The 20,257-nt window shown below is 42.0% G+C and overlaps 1 protein-coding gene across 3 annotated transcripts in view; it reads left to right on the forward strand.

Moving 5' to 3' along the window:
- MAGI1 (membrane associated guanylate kinase, WW and PDZ domain containing 1) overlaps positions 1–20,257 on the forward strand; it is a 351,151-nt gene that overhangs the window by 299,128 nt on the left and 31,766 nt on the right. For all 3 annotated transcript variants that reach the window (XM_054387388.1, XM_054387391.1, XM_054387390.1), the window contains one exon: positions 14,257–14,288. In XM_054387388.1, the coding sequence (XP_054243363.1) occupies positions 14,257–14,288 (32 nt within the window). The remainder of the gene's footprint in view (positions 1–14,256; positions 14,289–20,257) is intronic.

Below are 20,257 nucleotides of genomic sequence, written 5' to 3' on the forward strand. Positions count from 1 at the left end.
GCCCTGGATCCACAGTTAATGACTGAAACACTTTTCTTCACATCTAGAAGAGAGCTGGACTGAAAGGCATTCAGGTTGTGGCACAGAAGCCAAACAGAACAAAGGCAGCAATAGTAGCCCCAGAATTAAAACCAGTCAGGTTTGTTTAAAGCTTCTGAGGTGGAGCTGGATAAAGTTTAACCAGCTTTCAGTGCTGTTGTACTTGGGTCCTTTCTCCCATAACTTCATCTCCTGTTACCCCTGCCAAGTCTTTATCAGAAGTGCCATCCCTGGACAAGGTACCAGTATTTATTTTGGTCTGATTATAGAAATGTATTCAGCTCTGCGTCTGATTAGCTCCTTCAGAGTTGTTGAAGTACTTCTCCTTTAGCTCCACTGTCAGTTGTCCTTTCCTCCTCCTCCCTCTGGTGTCCAATGAAGAAAATGCTCAGATGCTGTCAGGCATCCTTGCATTAGCTGAACATTTGCATTCAGTCAGGCTTTGCATGAAGCATCCCTGCAACACTAAGGCTGATGTTCAGAGCTGTCGAAAGGATTTGTCAGAAGTGATTACTAATCAGGCAGAAAAATATCAGAAAGATATGTGTAATATATGGGAAAGGCTCTGCCTGCTCCAAGCTGCTGGTGCACTCCTAACAACAAGGTTTAATTGTTAGAATGCAAAGGCAGAGCTGCTGAGAGCAGCTTGTAAAATATTTACAGTAAAGTGTATCCAGCCAAAGCGCTGCTTGTGGGAGCAGTGAGTCCTGCCAGTGCCTATGAGTGAGAAACAGAAGGATGAAGGTGAAATGCTCCCTCTGTGTGCTCAGCTGCTCATGTGTGATCTCAAAATTGTTTGCAGGACTCATACACATTTGGGGCAGGGGGATAAATACATTAAGAGAGGAACAGTGTCAGGTCATTGGGATTTTGCTTTCCAGAGGCCCCACAGAAAACCTGTTTATGTTCTGATTTAGTTCTTTATTTCCTCCTTCTTTCTCTCCTTTCTAAGGACTGGTTATATTATTGCTGTTGCTTTCCTGTTTCATCTGTCCATAGCACTGGATAAAGCTCCCTGAGCATGTCTCATGGTTTGGACTTTAACTTGAGGGCCTAAAAAGCATGAGCTACAAGCAGAGGCAGGGTGCAGAGTTGCTAATTGGGCTGTATGTGAGAGCAGATTTGAAAAGCTGCTTTTGCTTAGCAAAATGAGGGGACAGAGGGGACAAAATTATTGTCTCTTAATTATTAGGTAGAAGAGATAGGAGATAAACCAAAGAGTTGGCTGAAGAACAACTGAGTGTAGTTTGGCTCTGAGTAATTTAAACTGGAAATAAGAAGAAAACGGCAAACCATTAAAGGCTGTAAGTCAAACTGGAGGAGACTTTGCTGTCTGAAGGGGAAGTGACATAATGCCTGCAACAGGAGAGGAGATGCTCCATAATCAGCGGGACCATTCAAGAGTTGTGTAGCAGAAAGTAAACCAGAGCTACTGGTTACTAAATGCAGAATTAAGCACATTTTTCTTTTGTCCCTGCACTGCACAACGTGATTGCACTCTTCACTTATTGTAAAGAATCATTGTTAATAAGGCTATAAAAGGCACACCTTTATTTTGAATATTTGTAGGTGAAAAGGTTCTTTTAACTTTGTACCTACCAATACACAAAGTACTCCTCTCATTAAAAAAAAAAAAAAAGGCAAAGAAAGAAGGTAGTAATATTTGCCACTTGAAAGCCATTTGTTATTGAAGTCTTGTGTATGCACAGTAATCGACTGAAATAAGCAATTCTCAAATACCTCTGCATTCTGCACAGGATCTATTCATAATAAAAGCAACATTTTGTCAGAATAATTTCTCTGCTTCCCAAGGGACTCTTATTAAGGGAGCTGTGTCTATGCTGGAACAGGCAGGGGGTGGTTTCAGAACAAGGTATTCTACAAAACCACTATTCTGTGTTTTTCTGAGTCACTAAAATCCAGCATTTGTTTCAGATTTGTTTCAGTGAGAACATTCGTGTCTTTTTGATGTATTCTGTGAATTACCTCAGATGAAAGAGGATTTCTTTTTTACCACCCCCACCCCCCTCTCTTTTACTCTTTTTCTCTTTTTCTTTGGTCAGCCTTCATTTCAGGTCATCCAAAAACATTGATTACTTTCTCTTCAGTTACATGAATTAAGCTGATCACTTTTCAAGCAGGTTTAAACTACTTCCCTTCAAGACTTCCACAGTTAGTGCTCACTAGCACCTTTATTCACTGGAAAGTCGAAAATAGCATAAACCTTGAGCCTGATCTATGTAATCCCCTCAAAGATGTGTTTCCACTTTGCTCCAGATCAAAGTGAAAGCGTACAGGTGAAATGTCACTCTCATGTCATGTGCAAATCAGTGGAGTTTCTAATAGCTTTTCCTAGTGCCAAATTCACATTGAACTGGGGAATGGAAATCCAGCTTCTGAAAGCTGGGTTTCTGAAAGGGTTTCAAAACTAAACATATTTTATGGGGAGAAGTACCAATGCAATGCCTACCTCTCTAAATTCCCATCAGTGGGTGCCTGAGTCTTACTGCCATGCAAAAGCAAAGACCATAGTAAATTCCCTGTTCATGGTTCAGTTGAATGGAAAGTGTTCCTGGCAAACAATGAGGTAGGTGAAAATACGGAGAGAGGTCTGTGCCATGTCCTGCTCATTTTGTTCTTAACTTAGTGGTCCTTGTGACACATAGACCTACAACAGAGATTTACAGCAATGGAACAAAATTACAAAGCTCTAAAGCAATAAACCTATTAAGTCTCCTTAGCTAGATGGACCTTCCCTTGCTGTTCTGGTGATGCTCTTGGCATCACCTCCAACACCTCCCACAGAGAGGAGTTAACTCCTCCTTCTGCTGAAAATGCATGCTAGAGACAACTGCCCTGGACTGCAAGGCTTCTCTCTGTAGACTAAAATGGAAGAACATCTTTTTTCTTTTTTTTTCTTTTTTTTGTCTATTTATCTTGTGTCCATGCCATTGAAACATCACATAGTAAACTAAAGATCCATGTCTTTTTTCTTTATGTTGATTGCTGCAGCTTCAGGTTCACCCCAGCCAGGTTAGGGAGAGTTACAAGATACTTCAGAGACAGTGAGAAAACTTTGCAAACAATGTATCATAACAGTTTATAATTGCAAGCACATTATAACAGTACAATTGAAATCAGATTGCTCTTTGAGATCGAGTGTCAAAATAAGATCAGGCAGAGATGAGCAGTGGCATTGAGCATTAGATATTGAGCTGAGTGCAATCTGTTACTGCAGCAAGTTTCAGAGAACATTTCCTCACTGCTCCATCCTTTCTGCCCCACCACAAATACCTACCAGTCTGATGTTCATAAGCAAAAATATTGTCACTGTACTTCTCAAGACCCTCTCTTCTCCATGGAAATGAAATTTTCCCTTCCTGTCCTTACCAGAAGTGTTGGAAATGGATCATTTAGTGGTAAGTGCCAAAAACCAACAACAACAAAAAAACCAACAGTATCTCAAAGTGCTGAAATTAGAGCTCAGTTTTAGTTGCTATCCCTAATGATGTAAAACCATGGTAATTAGAGCTGCAATCAACTATTCAGTGCAGACTTGAACTCTTTTGAACAAGCCACTCACTTCTGTTTGCCCTTTAGGTTTGCCTTTAGCGAGTTGAAAGTCATGCCACTTAAGCATCTGGCTGCCAAAAAATCTCAAACTGTCTAAGTAGCTGCTGAATTAGAGGAAAACTGAGTCCAAAGTGTACTTAGAACAAAAATCACAACCTGGGAATCATCTGACCATTAGTTACCACAGAGCATGTTTGCCTGTGCCAAAGCTTCTGGAAAGGGAAGAAAAGTTGACCATTTCCAGCAGTGTTTTTAGTTCCTCATACAGAAGGCGCAGAACATTATACTGAGGTCTTTGTGCTGTGTTTGGATCTGTAGGAACCCCCAGGAACACTGTCTCACTGACCCCAGAGCTTCTAGTACTGATCATTATGCATGCCACCATCATGGTTGGTTTTCTTACTCTGCTCGCCAGCCCACCACATTGTGGCATCTTCTTCCTTCACACAGGACAGGAGCACATAATTCCTGTCTGTCATCTGATGTACTCAACTGACCTCTACATTTTTTTTTTTAATCCCATTTAAAGTCACCTTTTCTTTTCCTTGCCTATCTTCTGTCAACCACCACCAGCTGCCAAAACTCCCAGCTCTACTCAGGTGTCTCCCATCAAACCTGTTCGTTGAATCTCTTTGCACTTCGTCACTTGTTTGAGCAGTACACTGAGAAGTACCTGATACTGCAGTACAAATCGTACCATCTAGAAGTAACAGGTGAGGGGATATTTTGGATAGCTCACAGACATCCCTCAATATTTACTAAATTATATAGTCATGGTATGCTTTAAATAAATAGATGTCTGTGTGTAATACCTTGATTTATTTTTCAAGTTCATTGCTTTGTATTTCAGGGTTATTACTTTGTAATTTCAGAGTTATGGACTTCCTGATTCAATTGGGAATCTCATTTGGCATTTAAAAATCTGTCTTTGGTTGTTTCCTCTTGCTTATTTTTGTTACTTTTTCCTTTAAAGAGATTTGCCTGGGAAGCAGGGAATCAGATTGGTAAAGTTTGTAAGCTGGTCTGCAGACTGCTTTAGAAATGAAAGAGTTTTTAAATGTTAGTTTTCCATTTTCTGCAAATAGACCACCCAAGCAGACCATCCAAATAGACCAAACTTAGGACTTACATGCAGGGAAGGAATAGGTTAAGTGGAATTATACTCTAACAAGGTCACAAAAAGTTGATGGGACATTAAAGCAAGTTCACAGCAAGTTTGATGTCACATTTACTATTCTCTTGCAGCCTTATTCTGATTAGGCACGAGTATCTCAAGGAGCAGATACAAAAATCAGTTGAAAGTCAGTGAAAGATGAAATAAAGGAAGAGCTACACATTTTGAGATTTTTTTTAATAAGAAGTTTGAAGTTCATAGCCCTTATTAGAATTGCTTATGTGCATGTATTTCAATCCACTGTGCAAGTTAATTTTGCTGTACCCAGCTCGGAAGCGTTAGATCCGCCTTTTGGGGGCAAGGCTGGGCATTGTTATGTGGCACCACGCACTGATCGCCGGTAATTGGTTTTGTAAAGCAAGCTACCGGGAACTTGTTTTCTCTTTGTGATAAAAATAAGCCAAACTTAACATTTAAAATCAGGTCGTCTTATAAATAATGTAATGTTTTGGGATTACACAGTGGGGTTTTTTTTCCTCCTTCAAAGTGCTTTACAGGTGTTAATCTTAGTGACGTTAGCCGTTTGGTTTTGATGGGCTGCATTTGCAAGGTTTGGGATAACTCTGCTTGTCGAAAATGTGAGGGGGAAATTTTGGTGCTGGTCCATGGCAAGGCTCCCATTAGACTCCAGGAGGCAGCAGGGTTTCACCAAGGTTTTGGATGCCTACAAGTGCCTGCAGTCACAAAGAGTAATTGTCAGTAGCTTGTTCAGACACCAAATAGTTTGATGTGCGTTACTAATGTTCATACAAATAGTGCATTTGTGGGAACTAATTAATTAGCATTACCAGGTCGTGCTGGAGTTTCTCAATGCAAGGCATCCATTTGAAACAGTAAGTGACAAATTCAAATATCAAACCTCAGAAAGCCTAAGCAATTTAAAATCCTACGTTAAGCTCACAAAATTCTAGGTATAAAAATACTACCTCAGAGTTCTTTCTTTTTTATTTCCAGCCTCTCATATTCATATCCAGTTGCCCTTTTTAAACCCTGGGAGGCTGAGAAACTCCAAACCAAGAACATTGTCATATGAGCACCTGATTCTAAAACCAACAGCTTTATAATATAATGTTCTGATAATAAAAGAGAATTGGCATTGCTGGTACGTGAACATTTTAATTGCCTGCAGAATTTCCAGCCTGTGCTGGTGTGATACATGCAAAGTGCTGACACTAATCTGTTAGTCATTTGAGGCACAAGTGTTTTCCTCTCAGCTACCCTTCATTAACTCCATTTACACTGATTCTCTTCTAGAAATGAGTAAGCAAATGAAAAGATGCCTGTGAAATCTGCTTTTTGGGTCAGCTTTAGTTTTAGATCAGTTGCCCTGCATTTTTTGTGGCAGCATGGCCTATCTACACTATATAGCTTGTGTCCCCCAGATATATATGTCATCTGAGCTCCAGAGTCCTTTGGAAGGGTAAAATAGGATGTAGCAGTTGCTGATTCATTGCTTGGCATTTTGCTGCATGTTAATTTCAGTGGCTGAGATAATTTACTCAAGTTTTGAGATATTTCACAAAGTGTGCTTTAAGGCCAGGAGGAAACCTGGACTGTGATTATTAAGGAGGTCAACAATTAATGTATTATGGAATCAGGAAATAATGTCAGTTTTGCCTAATCTTGCATGCTGACAGCACAATAGTGGTGGTGTGCATGTTATTCGCATGGCTGCCTTTCTGTGGCAGGGAATCTAGATCTGCTTTGAAATCAGTAAGAAAACCAAAGCATTTGCTGAATGCTGGAAGAAAAAAAATGTCTGAAATCTTCCCATCAGGATGTTTTATTGCATGAAACCACCTTATCTTGCAGAAAGGAGTAGGCTGTTAGATGAGAACAAAACAGGAGGTTGCTTAGCAAATGAAAGATGAGAGCTCTGAAATTCTTCCTAAAGGTTTGTTTTTTTTTTTTTTTTTCCTCCCTAGCTTGAAATTTTGAAAGTTGACTCCCCCCTCCCCTCTCTGTGTTTTGATTTGGGTTTTGGTATTAAATGCTGAAGTGGTATAAGTGGAGCAACTCAAACCCCACAGAGTGTTGTTTTATGTCAAATGTGATGTGATGTAACACAAGGTGGCACAGCAGAACCTAATACTGTGCATTAGATAAGGCAGATTTAGCTGGAGATGTGCCTCCCACATCTTCATCGGGATTTACACAGCAGGAAATGGAGCAGACTGGAAGCTGTGCTGCAAGAAGGCTTTTATTCCACCCAGTTTTTCCTCCTACCCTTACATCCCGCTTTTGTGGCATTTTGGTGGGCATGTACTAGTAAATTGCGAGTTTTTATCAGCCACATTGCAGATGGGTGCAGTGGCTGCTGCCCTCATTTGGCATTATTATAACCAGTCATAACAGAATTAATGAGGTATCAGAAATCCAAGAAAGGTCTTTGTTTATCACTGTAATTAAATATGTTTGGAGTGTCATTAAAAGCAATAGCAGGTGGAAGAAGGATGACTTTGTAATGGGCTAGTCAGTGGTTTTGTTCTAAGACAGATTGGTTTTAAATATCTATCCTTTTTTCTCACTCTTCTAAATTTAATTATTTTCCCATTCTGCATGAAGATTTTATGTTTATTCGTTTTCATGTTTATTTTTTTCTTGGTCAGATGGACTTTTTTCTGTGTGTGTGATGGTCACAGTAATTAGGACTATACCAGCTTTCAGACCCTGTTAAAGCTGTGTCTTTTGTGCCAGAAGACCTGCAATGTACCATGAGTTGGACTTGAGATGCTGGCAGGGCAGCGTGTAGATCAACCAGATGTAGTAGGGGAGGCTGAACTTCAGAGAGATTACCCAGCTGGCTGAGGGTGCTGGAGCAGGTCAGGGCTCTGTGGATAGGAGCACATGAAGGTAACATTGGTAGGGATGTGGCAGGTGAATATCAGTTCCCAGAAGTTTTGACTCCATCCTTATCCTCAAAGGGGTAAACTTACATGCTTGCAAGTATATTGAGCTCCTGATTTACTTTTATAGAAAAAACTTTATTTTAAATCAAACAAAGTCATGTTTTGTGACAATATCTATAAATTCGTTGTCTTCTAGTGAAGAGTTTCTGCCTTAGCATGCCATGTGTGCATGTGTGCTCCCCAGGGCTGAATCTGGCTGGGGATTCCGTAACTATTAGCTTATTATTAAGGGATGTTTTTTATTAATAGCAACATCAATCTAGTGCCAAGAGGCCCCTATTTGTAGACATCCCCTTTGTGCAGGCTGCTCTCCAAATATGAAATATGAGAATCTACCATATGCCACATGGGTTTGAGCATGTTGAATTTACACCTTGTAACAGCCCTGTGCTAAGTCTGAAGACAAACACCCTCACTGAGCAGGACAAATACAGATGTGACAACACCAAAATACCATTTCTCCTCTACCAGTGTCCTCCTTGAGCTGCTGCTGCACTTCAGTACTCATGGCCATGCCACAGGGCAGCCAGCTCAGGAGAGGGCGTTTGGTACTGAACATCTTCAAAACAGCAGCATGCCTAAAGAATGGTGAGCTATACTTTAGAAATAAAGCTTGCAAGCCGTGGACTTTGTGGGCTTGTGCAAAACTGTTCATATCTTCATGTGTATCCACACATGTATGCTTATGTATATAATAAAATCCAGGTGCACAAGTATCTGTGTAAAAGGAAATGTGGGTTTCCAATTACTTTCCAGTTCTGGTGCTTACCTTCTGAAATTTGTGAGGTTTCAGAAATTTAATGTTTATGTACATATTTGCATAAATATTATCAGAGATTTTAATCTGAGTGTATGATTCCAACAGCTTAGGAAAAGCTCTTCATTTAATCAGCTTCAAAATAAAAACATAAGAACTTCTGACTTGCTGTCAACCATGGGTTAGATGGGTGTCACACTAATTCTCGATCTCTTTATTCCCTTACTCTCTTGTGGCATTACTCTAGGTATCTTACTACACAGTTAAATTTATAATTGTGTAGTAATTAGCCTATATCTTTATCGCTTCTGGAATCAGTTCTGGTTTGAGATGCTGAAAATATGACTGAGACTTCAATTACTAGGAGCTGTTTAGCATCCTGACCAAAAATGAGTAAGTGAGTCTAGTGCAATTTAACACCTTTATAGCACCTAGCACCGAAATTCCTGTTAATGGCAATAATATACTATGCCTCATTATGTTTTTGCCAGTGCCAGTGGGTTAATAATGCCTGAGATGGTCTCTTGAAAACATTGCTTTCTTACCATGAGCACTGAAGATTAGCATTAGAAATGTAGCATTTTTCTCTGTATTTGGTAGTTATGAACCTTGATTTATGGCAGGGCTATATTCCTGCAGTTTAAATTATTCTCTTGCTTACAGCTGGTATTGCATAGCTAATTTTTTTTTTTGCTAGTGCAGTGACACTCTTGTTATGCAAATCACAATGACGAGCAAAAAAGTTGGTCAGGGACAAGGTAGGGATTTTTTTCTAGATGGTGCTCCATACACCTGTGGAGGCCTTGCCTCTCTTGCTGCAAAAATTACTCTGTTTTCTTGTTCTTTCTCCAGTCTGGAAAAGGTCAAATTCCATCTCTTTTTTTTTAGACGGTATTTGTCCTTTATTAGAAATTCTTTGGCAATGGTTTATACAGAAGCAAGGGGATTGCTTTATCACCACCAGCCTTCCCCAGACCTCCCAGCAGCACTAATGGCCATTAGCGTTAATTATTTAAAGTTCCTTGTTTTGCACACAGAAAGCAGCTATCAATGTGCAGTGCCAAATAGATGGTTGTGTACCCCCTGACTCCAGTACCTTACCCCTCCTCTTTCAAGATGTCTGTTTTCTTTGATACAGCCTTTGGTTTTTATTCAGCTCAGTGTAAGCAAAGCTATTTAGAAAGCTTGTTATTATTTTTTTTTTCCCAGGCAGGAATATTTTCTCTGTAAACGTTAACCTTGTGAGACAGTCTGAAATGTTTCTTTTCTTGTGGTTTTATTTGTCTCCTGCTAAATTTTAGCTGTTGTGCATTCTGGGCTGCAGACAACATAATGGGAAAACCAAATGGGTGACATTTTACTTAGGCCTACCTAAAGCTTTTTTTTTTTTTTTCTTTTCTTTTCTTTTTGCTGTCCCATGAAGTGTCCAGATTTGGACTAAGCAATCATGAGAAGTAAAGATGTGGACACAACTGTTCTTTCTCTTCATGTGCAATACTGCCTCAAAACTGAAAAATGTTGGGCGGTAGCCATAGATGTTGTAAGAAATAAATGATAGACTGGCTTCTAGACTGGCTCTTAACAATTTCAGGCACCTTTATCCTATGGCTAGGTTGTGTAAACTGGTGCTAAGTTGTTCTAACTTCATCTGAAATCCCATTGAAATGTGCATTTTATTTTTTGTTGTGGAGGGAAAAGCGTTCACTCCAAATGGCCTTTACGTAACCACGCTGCTAGGCTGGGTTGACTGGATGACTCCTGTGTGCCTAGATATAGGTCTTCCTTAAGATTCAACTTTAGATCATTTGGATTCACTAAAAGACAGGGCTTTGGAACACAGCATGATGTGTCTGGTGTTCATCCAGGTAATTTTTGAATGTTTGTGGCCTTCTGAAGTCTTGCTCAAATCAGGCTCAGGCTATGGTATGGATTGGTAGTCACCCGTTGAGTTCTGTGTATGCTCAGTAAACCAGAATTTGCTATGTGTTGCAATCTTCCTGCCTTACTTTGTTTGCAGAAAGACAAAAAAAAAAAAAATTGGGAAAAAATACCTGTGAAAACTGAGGACCACTGCATGTTAGAAACAGCAAGGCTTGGTGTCACAGTCTTGTCCCATTGGTTCTTCCATGAGCTCATTGTAGGCAGAGTTAGGGAACTTAACAATTTCTCAGCTCCAGAAGTTTTGCCATACAAGATTGCAAAATTAACACATACCAAATAATAAGAATTAAGCTGAGTTGTGGCTTTACTTCACGGATGGCATCACTCCCAGCATAATACTGTGTCACGCAACAGAAATGCTGCTCCTGACGGGTAATGGCGTTAAGAGTGCTGAAGTCGTGGTACAAAACTTGCTTAATGATTTGCTTTTTTCCCCCTATGTTATAAAACACAGTTGAGCAGATGGATGCAGCCAGCTGTACGTAGAGCTTTAGGGAGTACTGGGGAGAAGAGAGAGAGGGTTTTGTTAAGATAAATGTAATAATCTCTGTGATAATTAGTTTAATTTAGATCCCTGCATCTGACTCATTTTTGACTAACCTTGTATGAAGCCTTTCTTGCCTTGCTGACGAGTCTGTGAATTTAGTTTGATTACAATTCCTTTTTTTGTGCTTGCAGATTGCTCACTGATCACTGATATTTTTCATTAAGCAGTTGCTTTATTACATTGTTATTTAGAGGGGAGTAATTTGTGCTTTCTAATTAATTTAATTCCAGGCACATTTAGTAAGTAGCTACTATGAGCCCATTCAAGGGGTTTTAGGTCATATTGACATTGTTTACCAGATGTGCTTGTTTGTTTTAAAACACTGTTAACTCTGTGATGGCAGCAGCACCATTAGATTGCATGACTCTTCCACCATCCCTCATCTGCACCTCCAAACCCCCCCAAAATGGGTAGATGCATTTCAAGTGCTGGTGAGAGATGTCCACAGAGATTAAATACAGAGAATTATATTGCAGAGTGTTGATACAAACTATTCCATTATCACATTTGAGGGCAGAGCACTGAATAAGCCTTTTGGCTTCTCTTAGCCAGAGATGTCAATGCTATTACTCCAACCACTAAAACAGTGGATAATGCCAATGAGACCCAAACTGGGTGTTAAGACCATGCTTGGCTCATTTACCTCTGAAAAACTTGCAGTGAGGCTTCAGAAGACATCAGGACATGTGGGAGGATGACCACAGGAAGCAAGGCATGGCATGAGCAGTAGTGGGACCTGGATAATGTAATGGGACCTAGATAATGTAATCAAAAGGCTAATGTTGTAATTCAGAGTTGTCACCATCCCAAACTCATAGGCATGGGCGATGTTTTTTGCCAGAAGCTTTATGATAAAGTTCTGCATTTTCTTCTAGTGATGCTCCCATGATTTGGGGTGTTCTGTGTTCATCACTGCTCTGTGTTCATCACTGTTAAATGCTGTATCTATTCCATCATCTGAGCATGAAAAGTATGCATGATAGCTATCATTTGCTCATTTGGCCTGCTGTGTCAAAAATGGGGGGGGGGTTAAAATGAGACCTGAATTAGATGAGTAAATAGCATCTTTACAGGGAGCTCTACAGGCAGTTTAATCCCCCGACTATAAGCTCATCCCATGAAAAACTGCCAACATTCGTTAACATGTTCTGCAGTCACTTATTTTGGTAAAAAGTCAATTACTGCTTGTTCTGCAGCGAAGTCTGGCACAGAGAAGTGACGCTGTAAGATTCATTGGCCTCTGAAGGACCCGCCAAACAACGGTGTCTTGATGTGTTTTCCATTATTTTTCAACCGTTTTCCATCTCTGTTGATTAGAACAGCCAAAATTAATGACCAGCTTTGAAGGAAAGGTTTATTCAGTAGCTCATACTTAGTAAATTTTAACATTTAATGCTTATGATGCAATAAACTGAATTATAGTACAATTTGGAACCAACAGCCCAGCTGCATCTCCACTTTATTTTTTGTGGGGAACATTTAAATTGCTGTAATAACTTTTCTGGCTTATGTTGGTCTGTTAAGGGTGCGTGCGTGCATGGAGATCTGTTCTACCTATTGATTTAATAGGAAAGAGCATCTCCTGGAAAGGGAGAGTAAATGTGTGTGCATGCATGTGGAAGGGGAGAGACAGCGAGAGTGGGAGAGTCTCTATCTTTGTGTTTATCTCTGTGATAAATGATGCCTGTTAAAAATGTGACTTGCCATGAATATTATTAGTGCTTTCCTCTTTAAGTGTATTATACAAACACTGTCACCGTCAGCAGAAATGAAGCTGCGGTCTTGATTGTTTAGTTCAAACAGTTTTGATGTTTCATTGTCCCTCAATCAATCAGTGCCTGGAGGGATATCAGCTATTGGCTGGGAATGCATCAGAGTGACGTGCAGAGCACAGATATTCCTCAAAAGCTGAAAATATTTCATTTAAAATACTCATTACAGTTTGCATCCCAGTCTGTGAGCAGGCAGCAAAGTGAGCTCTGTTTATCATTTTTAATTGTGTATCCTCCCTATCCAGAACTAACATCTCCCAAATTACATTAAAATGAGCTTTTTTTCCTACAGATTTGTAATTCACTTGCATCACTTATTTTATTCTCTGTGTAAAAGTTAGACGAGGGCATGGGTTTTATCACAGACAAAATGCATAAAGCAGAAAACGTAATGCGGCATAAATGCCACACAAATCACATCCTAAAGACAAAAGCAGATTTCAAACATCTGAATTTCTGAGCGCTTAATGTGGAGAGTATAATCTTCTGGTTTGGTTTATGGTTGTTTTCTGGAGTGTCACACAGAGCAAAATAAAGGGAGTTCCCTCTCCTCCAGCAGTGGAAGAAAAGGGAGGTGATGTGCAAAACGCTCAGGAAAGAGCTTTTCCCATGTTGAAGGTGTATCTCCCAGCCAAGTGTCTCCTTTGCTGCTGGGAATTGGACTATATGTAGAAGTGGTTGACAGAAATACCACTTGTGTTCTGTTTATCATCACACAGCGAGTAAGAAGCTGCTCCAGAATGCAAAACTGTCCTTGAAAAAACCTTCTCTAGTGCCCTTCCCATTGTTTCTTCCTTTGTATGGACTGCAACTTGTGTAAACCCCCCTTCTCCAGGCTCCCTAGCTTCTCCACAAGGGTCAGGACAGTTGCAGTGCTGCTTTCAAGCCTCAGCTCTCTGAAATTGTAACTAACAGATGAAATCTCTGCATTTGAAGATTTACACTTAGGATGGACAGGGAGGATAATGTGTGTTTTCTCCCTTAATATTCACATTTTTAGGGATAAAGGCTTATTCGTCCTCATGCTTTTGCTCAGTTTGTGCCTCCCAGCTCAAGCCAACGCACATTTTCCTTTCAGAAATTGATTTCTAGAGAAATACTTTTTAAAAAATCAACCTGTTCTCCTGCACTGCTGCGATTGGTCTGATAAAATTGCCGAGCGGATCGCGTCAGGAGGAAATAGCCTGGGCTTAATTGTGAGCTAAGTCTCCCGTAATCCAGGGGAGCATTTGAGATTCTGCCCAGGCGCTGGGTTTCGGCGGGCGCTGAGGGCTGTGGGTTTCTCTCCCAGCCTCCCGGCTGCTGCAGCACAAGTCAGCATAGCTAATGCAGATAGAACTCTCCCCCCGCTCCCGTCTCTCGCTCGCTCTCCCTCTGCCTGTGCTTTGATTCGATATGAACAGACTGGTAACTCCGATGCGAGAGCGAAAGCTGACATAACTCTGCAGATGGCTACATTCGGATGATACACCTAGGGATTTTTCTTTAAGGGAAAGTAACGTTCAGATGCTAATGTTTATTTTTCCCTTGTTGCCATTTTTCAGGACTGCCGGTCCCAAAGAAGAGCCCAAAGTCGGTAAGCACTTTTCAGCTACTATTTTTGTCTGTTTGTCTGCTTTGAAGGAGAAAGGTGTGAGTTCAGCTTGTTTTCTTTGTGGGTCTTGATTGTTTTAAGTTGTCTTTCTGTTGCAACCATGATTACCTTGTAAGGCTCCTGCTGCATGGGGAGGTGAAAGAGGAAGGCAGTGTGGAAGGGGGACTTGTTTGCAAATAAAGCCTCAGGTTTACAGATCCTGATCCCTGACAGATGAGCTTCTCTGTCGTTTAAGTTAAGAGAAAAAAAAAAAAAAAGCTATTGTTTCCTTTTGGAAAGATGGGAGGCTCCACCTTCTTGCCAGATAGCAATTCTTGTCGGGTGCTCATAGGCAGCAACCTCTTCCATTAACTCCCTGAGTTTTCTGGAGTCCCCTTGGCTGAATTATTAACAGAATGGGAAAGCACACACCTTGTTGAGAGAGACAAAGCATGAATGGAGCATGATTACTGTTCCCAGGGAATACAGTTAGCTGTCCGAGTGAGCAGGATTGTGCTGCAGGTGTGAGATTCCTTATTTCCAAAAAAACCCCAAACAACAGAGCAGTATTTTCTTGTCCCTTCTGATTTCTGTGTAAAGCTGTTACCTGGATAACACATTGCCTAATAGAATGGAAGCCTTCATCTGAAGTATCATTACAGCTCCCTGAATGATAATGTAGAGGAAATTCATGTGCTATTTGTATGCAGCAAAAAGGAATGTTTTGTTTTTCATGGAGCCTGAAAGTTTCCAGTTATCTGTTGCAGGGGAGGGGGGGAGGAGGGGAGAAGGGAATTCTCTCCCAGCAGCTTTGGGGAAGTGTGTTGTAAAACAGTGCAAAACTTCACTGACAGTCCCCAAAGGGTGTCAAAATCTGCAGCTGGGCACAGCCCACCTTGCTGCAAACCTGGGCAAGAGGTTTATGAAGGAGCTGAGCAGAAGGCTTCTGCTTTTAATACAAGTTCTCTGTTCATCCAAAAAAGAAAGCCCTGAAATAATTAATGTGATTCTGATGGCTTAGGGCAGTGCTGATTAAAGTCATGTGAGCCCAGGCCTCTACCATTGTCAGCTCACATTAATGTCGAGAGGCAGAAGCGCAGGGTGCACTGCCTCACAAATCGTGGGCACGTCAGACCCCGTGTGCTCGCTGCTGTCACACGCGGGGATTGTTTCAGCCTTGGGTGAAACAGAAGCGAGTGTGTAAAATCCATCCACGTCTGGCACGCTCCTCTGCTCCGCCTGCGCCTTCTGGCCCGCTCGGAGCAAGAGTGGCTGCACGCGATCCGGGATCCCGCTTCGATCATTAAACCAGCCCCGACCGATTAATCTTGGTCTTCTCAAAGCACAGAGGCTCCTGCTTTGACACAGGCACATTTGACAGCAGGTGAGGTGGGGTCCTGTCATGTCAGACACCTCTCTGGCTGGCAGTGATGCACCACGAAAATCTGTGCAGCATCTCAATCCACTTCAGCATAATCCTGCCACGGTGAACAAAGAGACTGCTTGCAAACAGGTGTAGCTCTGCAACAGATTTCTCCCTACTATTTGCTCTGAGAAGCAGATTAGCCCTGGGAAAGCAGTCCCATTCCTTCGTGTGCCTCTCCCAAGCCTCTTTCGGCTTGCCCTAGGGTCCCTCCAGTAATTTTGACTATGTCCCTAGGCGGTGCTGTTGCCTCTGAAGCACAGGACTGACAAAAAGCAGAGGCTCTTCTTCCCTCTGCTCGCACGCCAGATCATTTGCATTGGCAATTAGCAGGGATGTTTTACACTGCTGCATTGTACGGCAGCTTTAATGGCAGCTTTAATGACCGACCGCTGCTTGGAGGGGCAGGGCAGAGCATGGCAGAGTCGGTACAGCTGCTGCTTCATTCCCAGGCATCAGTGACATGCATGGGTTGAGGATGGAAACCTAGACAAAGCACCTCAAGGCACCCATGTGCAGAGGAGGAAACTGTCTTCAGGGCTGTCTGGGGCAGATTTACACCAACAATACAGCTCATGTGGCCAAGGCAATGGTCAAGAGCATAAAAGCAGTAGTATTGCTAAATATCTTCCTCAGTTTGGTTGCAGGGCTTCTGCTTGGCTGTAGGGTAAAGGGGGCCTGGCCCTCTTAGCCATGGTGATTCCATCTTGCTCTTGTTCTGACAGTGGAGAGCCAGGCCTGCCCCACTGGCATGCTTCCAGGCTGGGATGCTGTCCTGCTGCGCCCTGCCCTGGCATTTTCTGGGGATGGTTTGCCACACTTTCAACTCTTGGGTGAATGTAGGTGCTGCCAGCTAAGCTGTGTGACCATGGACTGTCCTCGGCACTTGGCTATGGGCCTTGGGCTGAGTGTGCTGCCTGCCTCCCCAGTTCCCTTTGCCTGACACCGCAGGGGAACTGTTCTTCAGCATTCCCTAATGAATTAGCTGCAGTTAGAGGACAGCCTACATCCAGGCCAGAAGCAGTTGGCCCGATCTGAACTTGTGCTTCTTCTTTTCCTTCTCCTGCATCAGGGAAGACATGAGCTCAGCTGTCCATCCTCTTCTACTTTGGTCAGCTCAGTGCTGAGCCCTCTCTCCTATCCTTTCCCAAAGCCTGGACACACTCCCAACTTGCTGTCAACAGCTGTCTCTTTCTCAAACAACCCCTATTTTGAATGATCAGCCCCAGTCCCATATTCCCGAAAGGCCATCTTCAGGCTGTTGAATACCTCCCAACTGGGATGAAGTGTTTTATCCCCTTGGAGAGGGTCTGTGGCACAGTCTGGGAATATTTTTCTACTTTGACCTCAGTTTTCCTGACTGGTATTTTTCAGACTCTGTATATCATCTGATGAGCTTTGCTCTTTTTAAAGAAGAGGCTTTCAACCTTGGTGAAAGCCAAATTACTGAAAAAAAAAGTTTGCAGCCATACAGGGGACTAGGCCCTTCCAAGTTCTTTTTTCTCCTTTTACCTACACTAAGGACATGCTCACAGCAAATCTTTGTGCTGCTTCTTTGTTTTCAGATTCCTATTGATTCTTTTTCAGATGAAAATGGATAATATGTTTGTATTGACCATACAGGGATATACATTTTCAGCGTGGAAGTTCTCTACTATAACAATTTCCCCTTCAATTATTTTGGTATAACATGGATGAAAGAAAAATTCCCCCCACTTCCCCCCCCGCCTTGTTGGTTGCATCGAAATACTCCACAAGGGGGCAAAGATTCCCATTTCCAGCTTGGTTTGCTGTCCCTGCCAGGACCAGCTTCTCCAAACTGCTCTAGACCACAAAATCTGCAGCTAAGATCATCAGAAGACAAAATCACTGCAGGGGAGAGGAACTGCTAAGTTCTTCCAATTGTTTTTTTTCTTTTGGGTGTAAATAAATACCTTGTCAGCATAGCTGAATTGTGGCCAAAAATGCAGTTCCTATGCATGGCCTGTCCCTGACAAGAGACTTGAGACATATTTTGGGTGGATAGTCAGGACTTGGAGCTCTGCCGGTATCCTGTTTTTGTCAGGAGGAGAAATTGGTTCCACAACATCCTTCTACATTCAGGGACCATTCTCCCCCTCCACCTTGAACTGCAGTGGGAGGAAACCACAGCAACTCTTCCCTCTTGCAGTTTTATGCCTGGAAAATCCCATGCCAAAAAGCTTTGGTGTCTGTTCATGCTGCAGGACATACTCTCTGCCACCATTGCCTGTGCTGCTGCAGGTTTCTCTCTGTTTGACACAGACATACACAACTGCTGCTAACAATTAGTGTCCTGCCTCTGCCTCCAGCCACCTCTCAGCCATGTCATGGCCCTCAGTTGTCCTTAGCAGTCACTGTACAAAGTAACAACTAATTACTCTTTAGTTTATCATGAATGACAAACTGATCTCTGCCGTGTGGGTATCTGTAATGTTTTCCAGGCACTTGGAGACTTTTGCGAGCAGCTTTCCTTCTCTCTCCTTGAGAACCACAGCAGCTTCCAGCTCCCTGGCTCACATCACCTTTGCTGTTTTCTTCCCTCTCCCTAATCAGAGGACAGTGTAGGCTCAATGTGGGCTCACTCAGCCTCTCTGCTGAGGCAGGAGCTGCCTTTCAGGTCAGCAAATGCAGTGCCTGTGGCTGAAAATAGGATTGCAGAGTGGGGGAAAGAAATCCTGGAAGACTGATGTATGCCCAAACTGACCACTGCTGCCCCTTCTTCTGCAGTACTTGCCCCCACAGCTACACTCAGAAATCTGAGCCATACTGATTTGCATAGACAGCTAGAAAAGACCTTCCTCTCAATACTACATTTTCTTCATCTTATGCTTTGCTGGATGAGCACTGCAAAGTTTCAGCAGGGTTGTACAGAAGCTGGTACAAGACCCATATCTCAGAGCTGGGGCTTGGGTGAGAATCTCCAGCTTTCCACATACTGCTGTGCTATAGTGCCAATGGGATTATTTATTCCCATCACCTGTATCTAAGTGTACCATCTGCCTAAATAGACTCAAGGTAATCATCTTGGTCTTGATTTCTGGACACTTTTGGTCAAAAGTCTTTCTGGCAAGCTGTTCATGCTTATCAACAGCTCTGGAAATGACCATAGACTCTGGAGAGTCGGGAGTGCACTTGCTGACTTCAGTGCTCCATGCTCTTGTAGCTACTGTCAGAAGGCAATGCGATTAGGTTCATGTGCTTTACTTTGCACTGAAAAACATGATCAGCATCTCAGGGTGAGGTCTGAACCACCTCTTAACCTTTTCTGCAGTTGATCTGATCCCAGTCAGCCCCATGCTCATCTGGCCCTGATTTAACTGTTTTCTTGCCTGTGTGCAAGCTGAGCAAGCTGAACAGTCAAATCTAGATCCAGGAGGGTAAGTCCAAAAGGTAGGAATGAGGCAGGAACCATCCTTTCGTTGACATACCATCAGCTAAACTCTCTCGAGAAAGCTCCACTGTTGCACCAAGGCACAAACTTCATCTTGGCAGTCCCCAGTGCAGGAACAGTGCAGAGAGGAGTGGTCAGACCCCTTCAAGTCTTGGTGATGATGTGTGGAAGCTGCTAGAGTACATGAAACCAAGATTGGCTGCAAACCTTTTGGGCCTCACCTGGTGATGTGAAAGTCAATATTGTCTAGATTTAATTCAATTACATATATTCATTATTTCCATGGTTGTGTTCCCCTTTCTCCGTTTCCCTCTTCAACTCCTAAATTGAGATGTTTCAGGCTTTTCAAAGGAGTTACTTGGAAATAAAAAAATGTGTGCCTCTGAATAAATTTTCCCCTATTTCTTGCAAAATACCTATGTATTTGCAATTGCAACTCTAGTTTAATCAGAGGAGGTTTGCTTGAGAAATGCTGACACTTCCATTTGCAAACTAAATACAAAACAGAATTCATAGTTTGTTCAATATTTAGACCTTTCATAGCATAACGTGAGAGCACCTCTTAAAGTTCAAACTTTTATTTCTTTTTAGATCAGAAAGTTATCAAAGGGTTCTCAATATTTGCCCAAGTGATGAATAAAGATGAATTAGTCTCTTTACTCCAACTTCTGTAAACCAGCTATTTTCAGTGAGATTGTCCTGAAGTTTCATAGGATGCTTATAGTTATTTTAGTAGTTTGGCCAAACAAACACAGCAATCCAGATGGCTGCAATGAGAGCTGTAAAGTGTTCTTTCTTTTTTTTTTTTTTTTCCTCCAGTTTTAAGTTGCAAATGAATGATTATCCACGGCATAGATGTTTTAAAACTGCCTCATTTAAAAACTGAAGGGCTGCATGTGAATTAGGTTCTTTTACCACTTAAAAAGCTAAAGACGTTTGAAATTGGTTCAGATATTTGTATTTGAAAGTCCACAGATGAGTAATCACAGCAGGTATGCTTTGTTCAGAATTGCTTGAAAGGACAAAGGCAATTTCATATTCTAGTCAATCGAGATATCATTTTAAAAAGTGCTGGTAGCAGATCAACAGCTCAAACATAAGGCTGTGAGGGCAAAGTCATTTGGGCTGTTGGAGCTG

Source organism: Indicator indicator, chromosome 15 (assembly GCF_027791375.1).
Source record: "Indicator indicator isolate 239-I01 chromosome 15, UM_Iind_1.1, whole genome shotgun sequence".
Classification (NCBI taxonomy): domain Eukaryota; kingdom Metazoa; phylum Chordata; class Aves; order Piciformes; family Indicatoridae; genus Indicator; species Indicator indicator.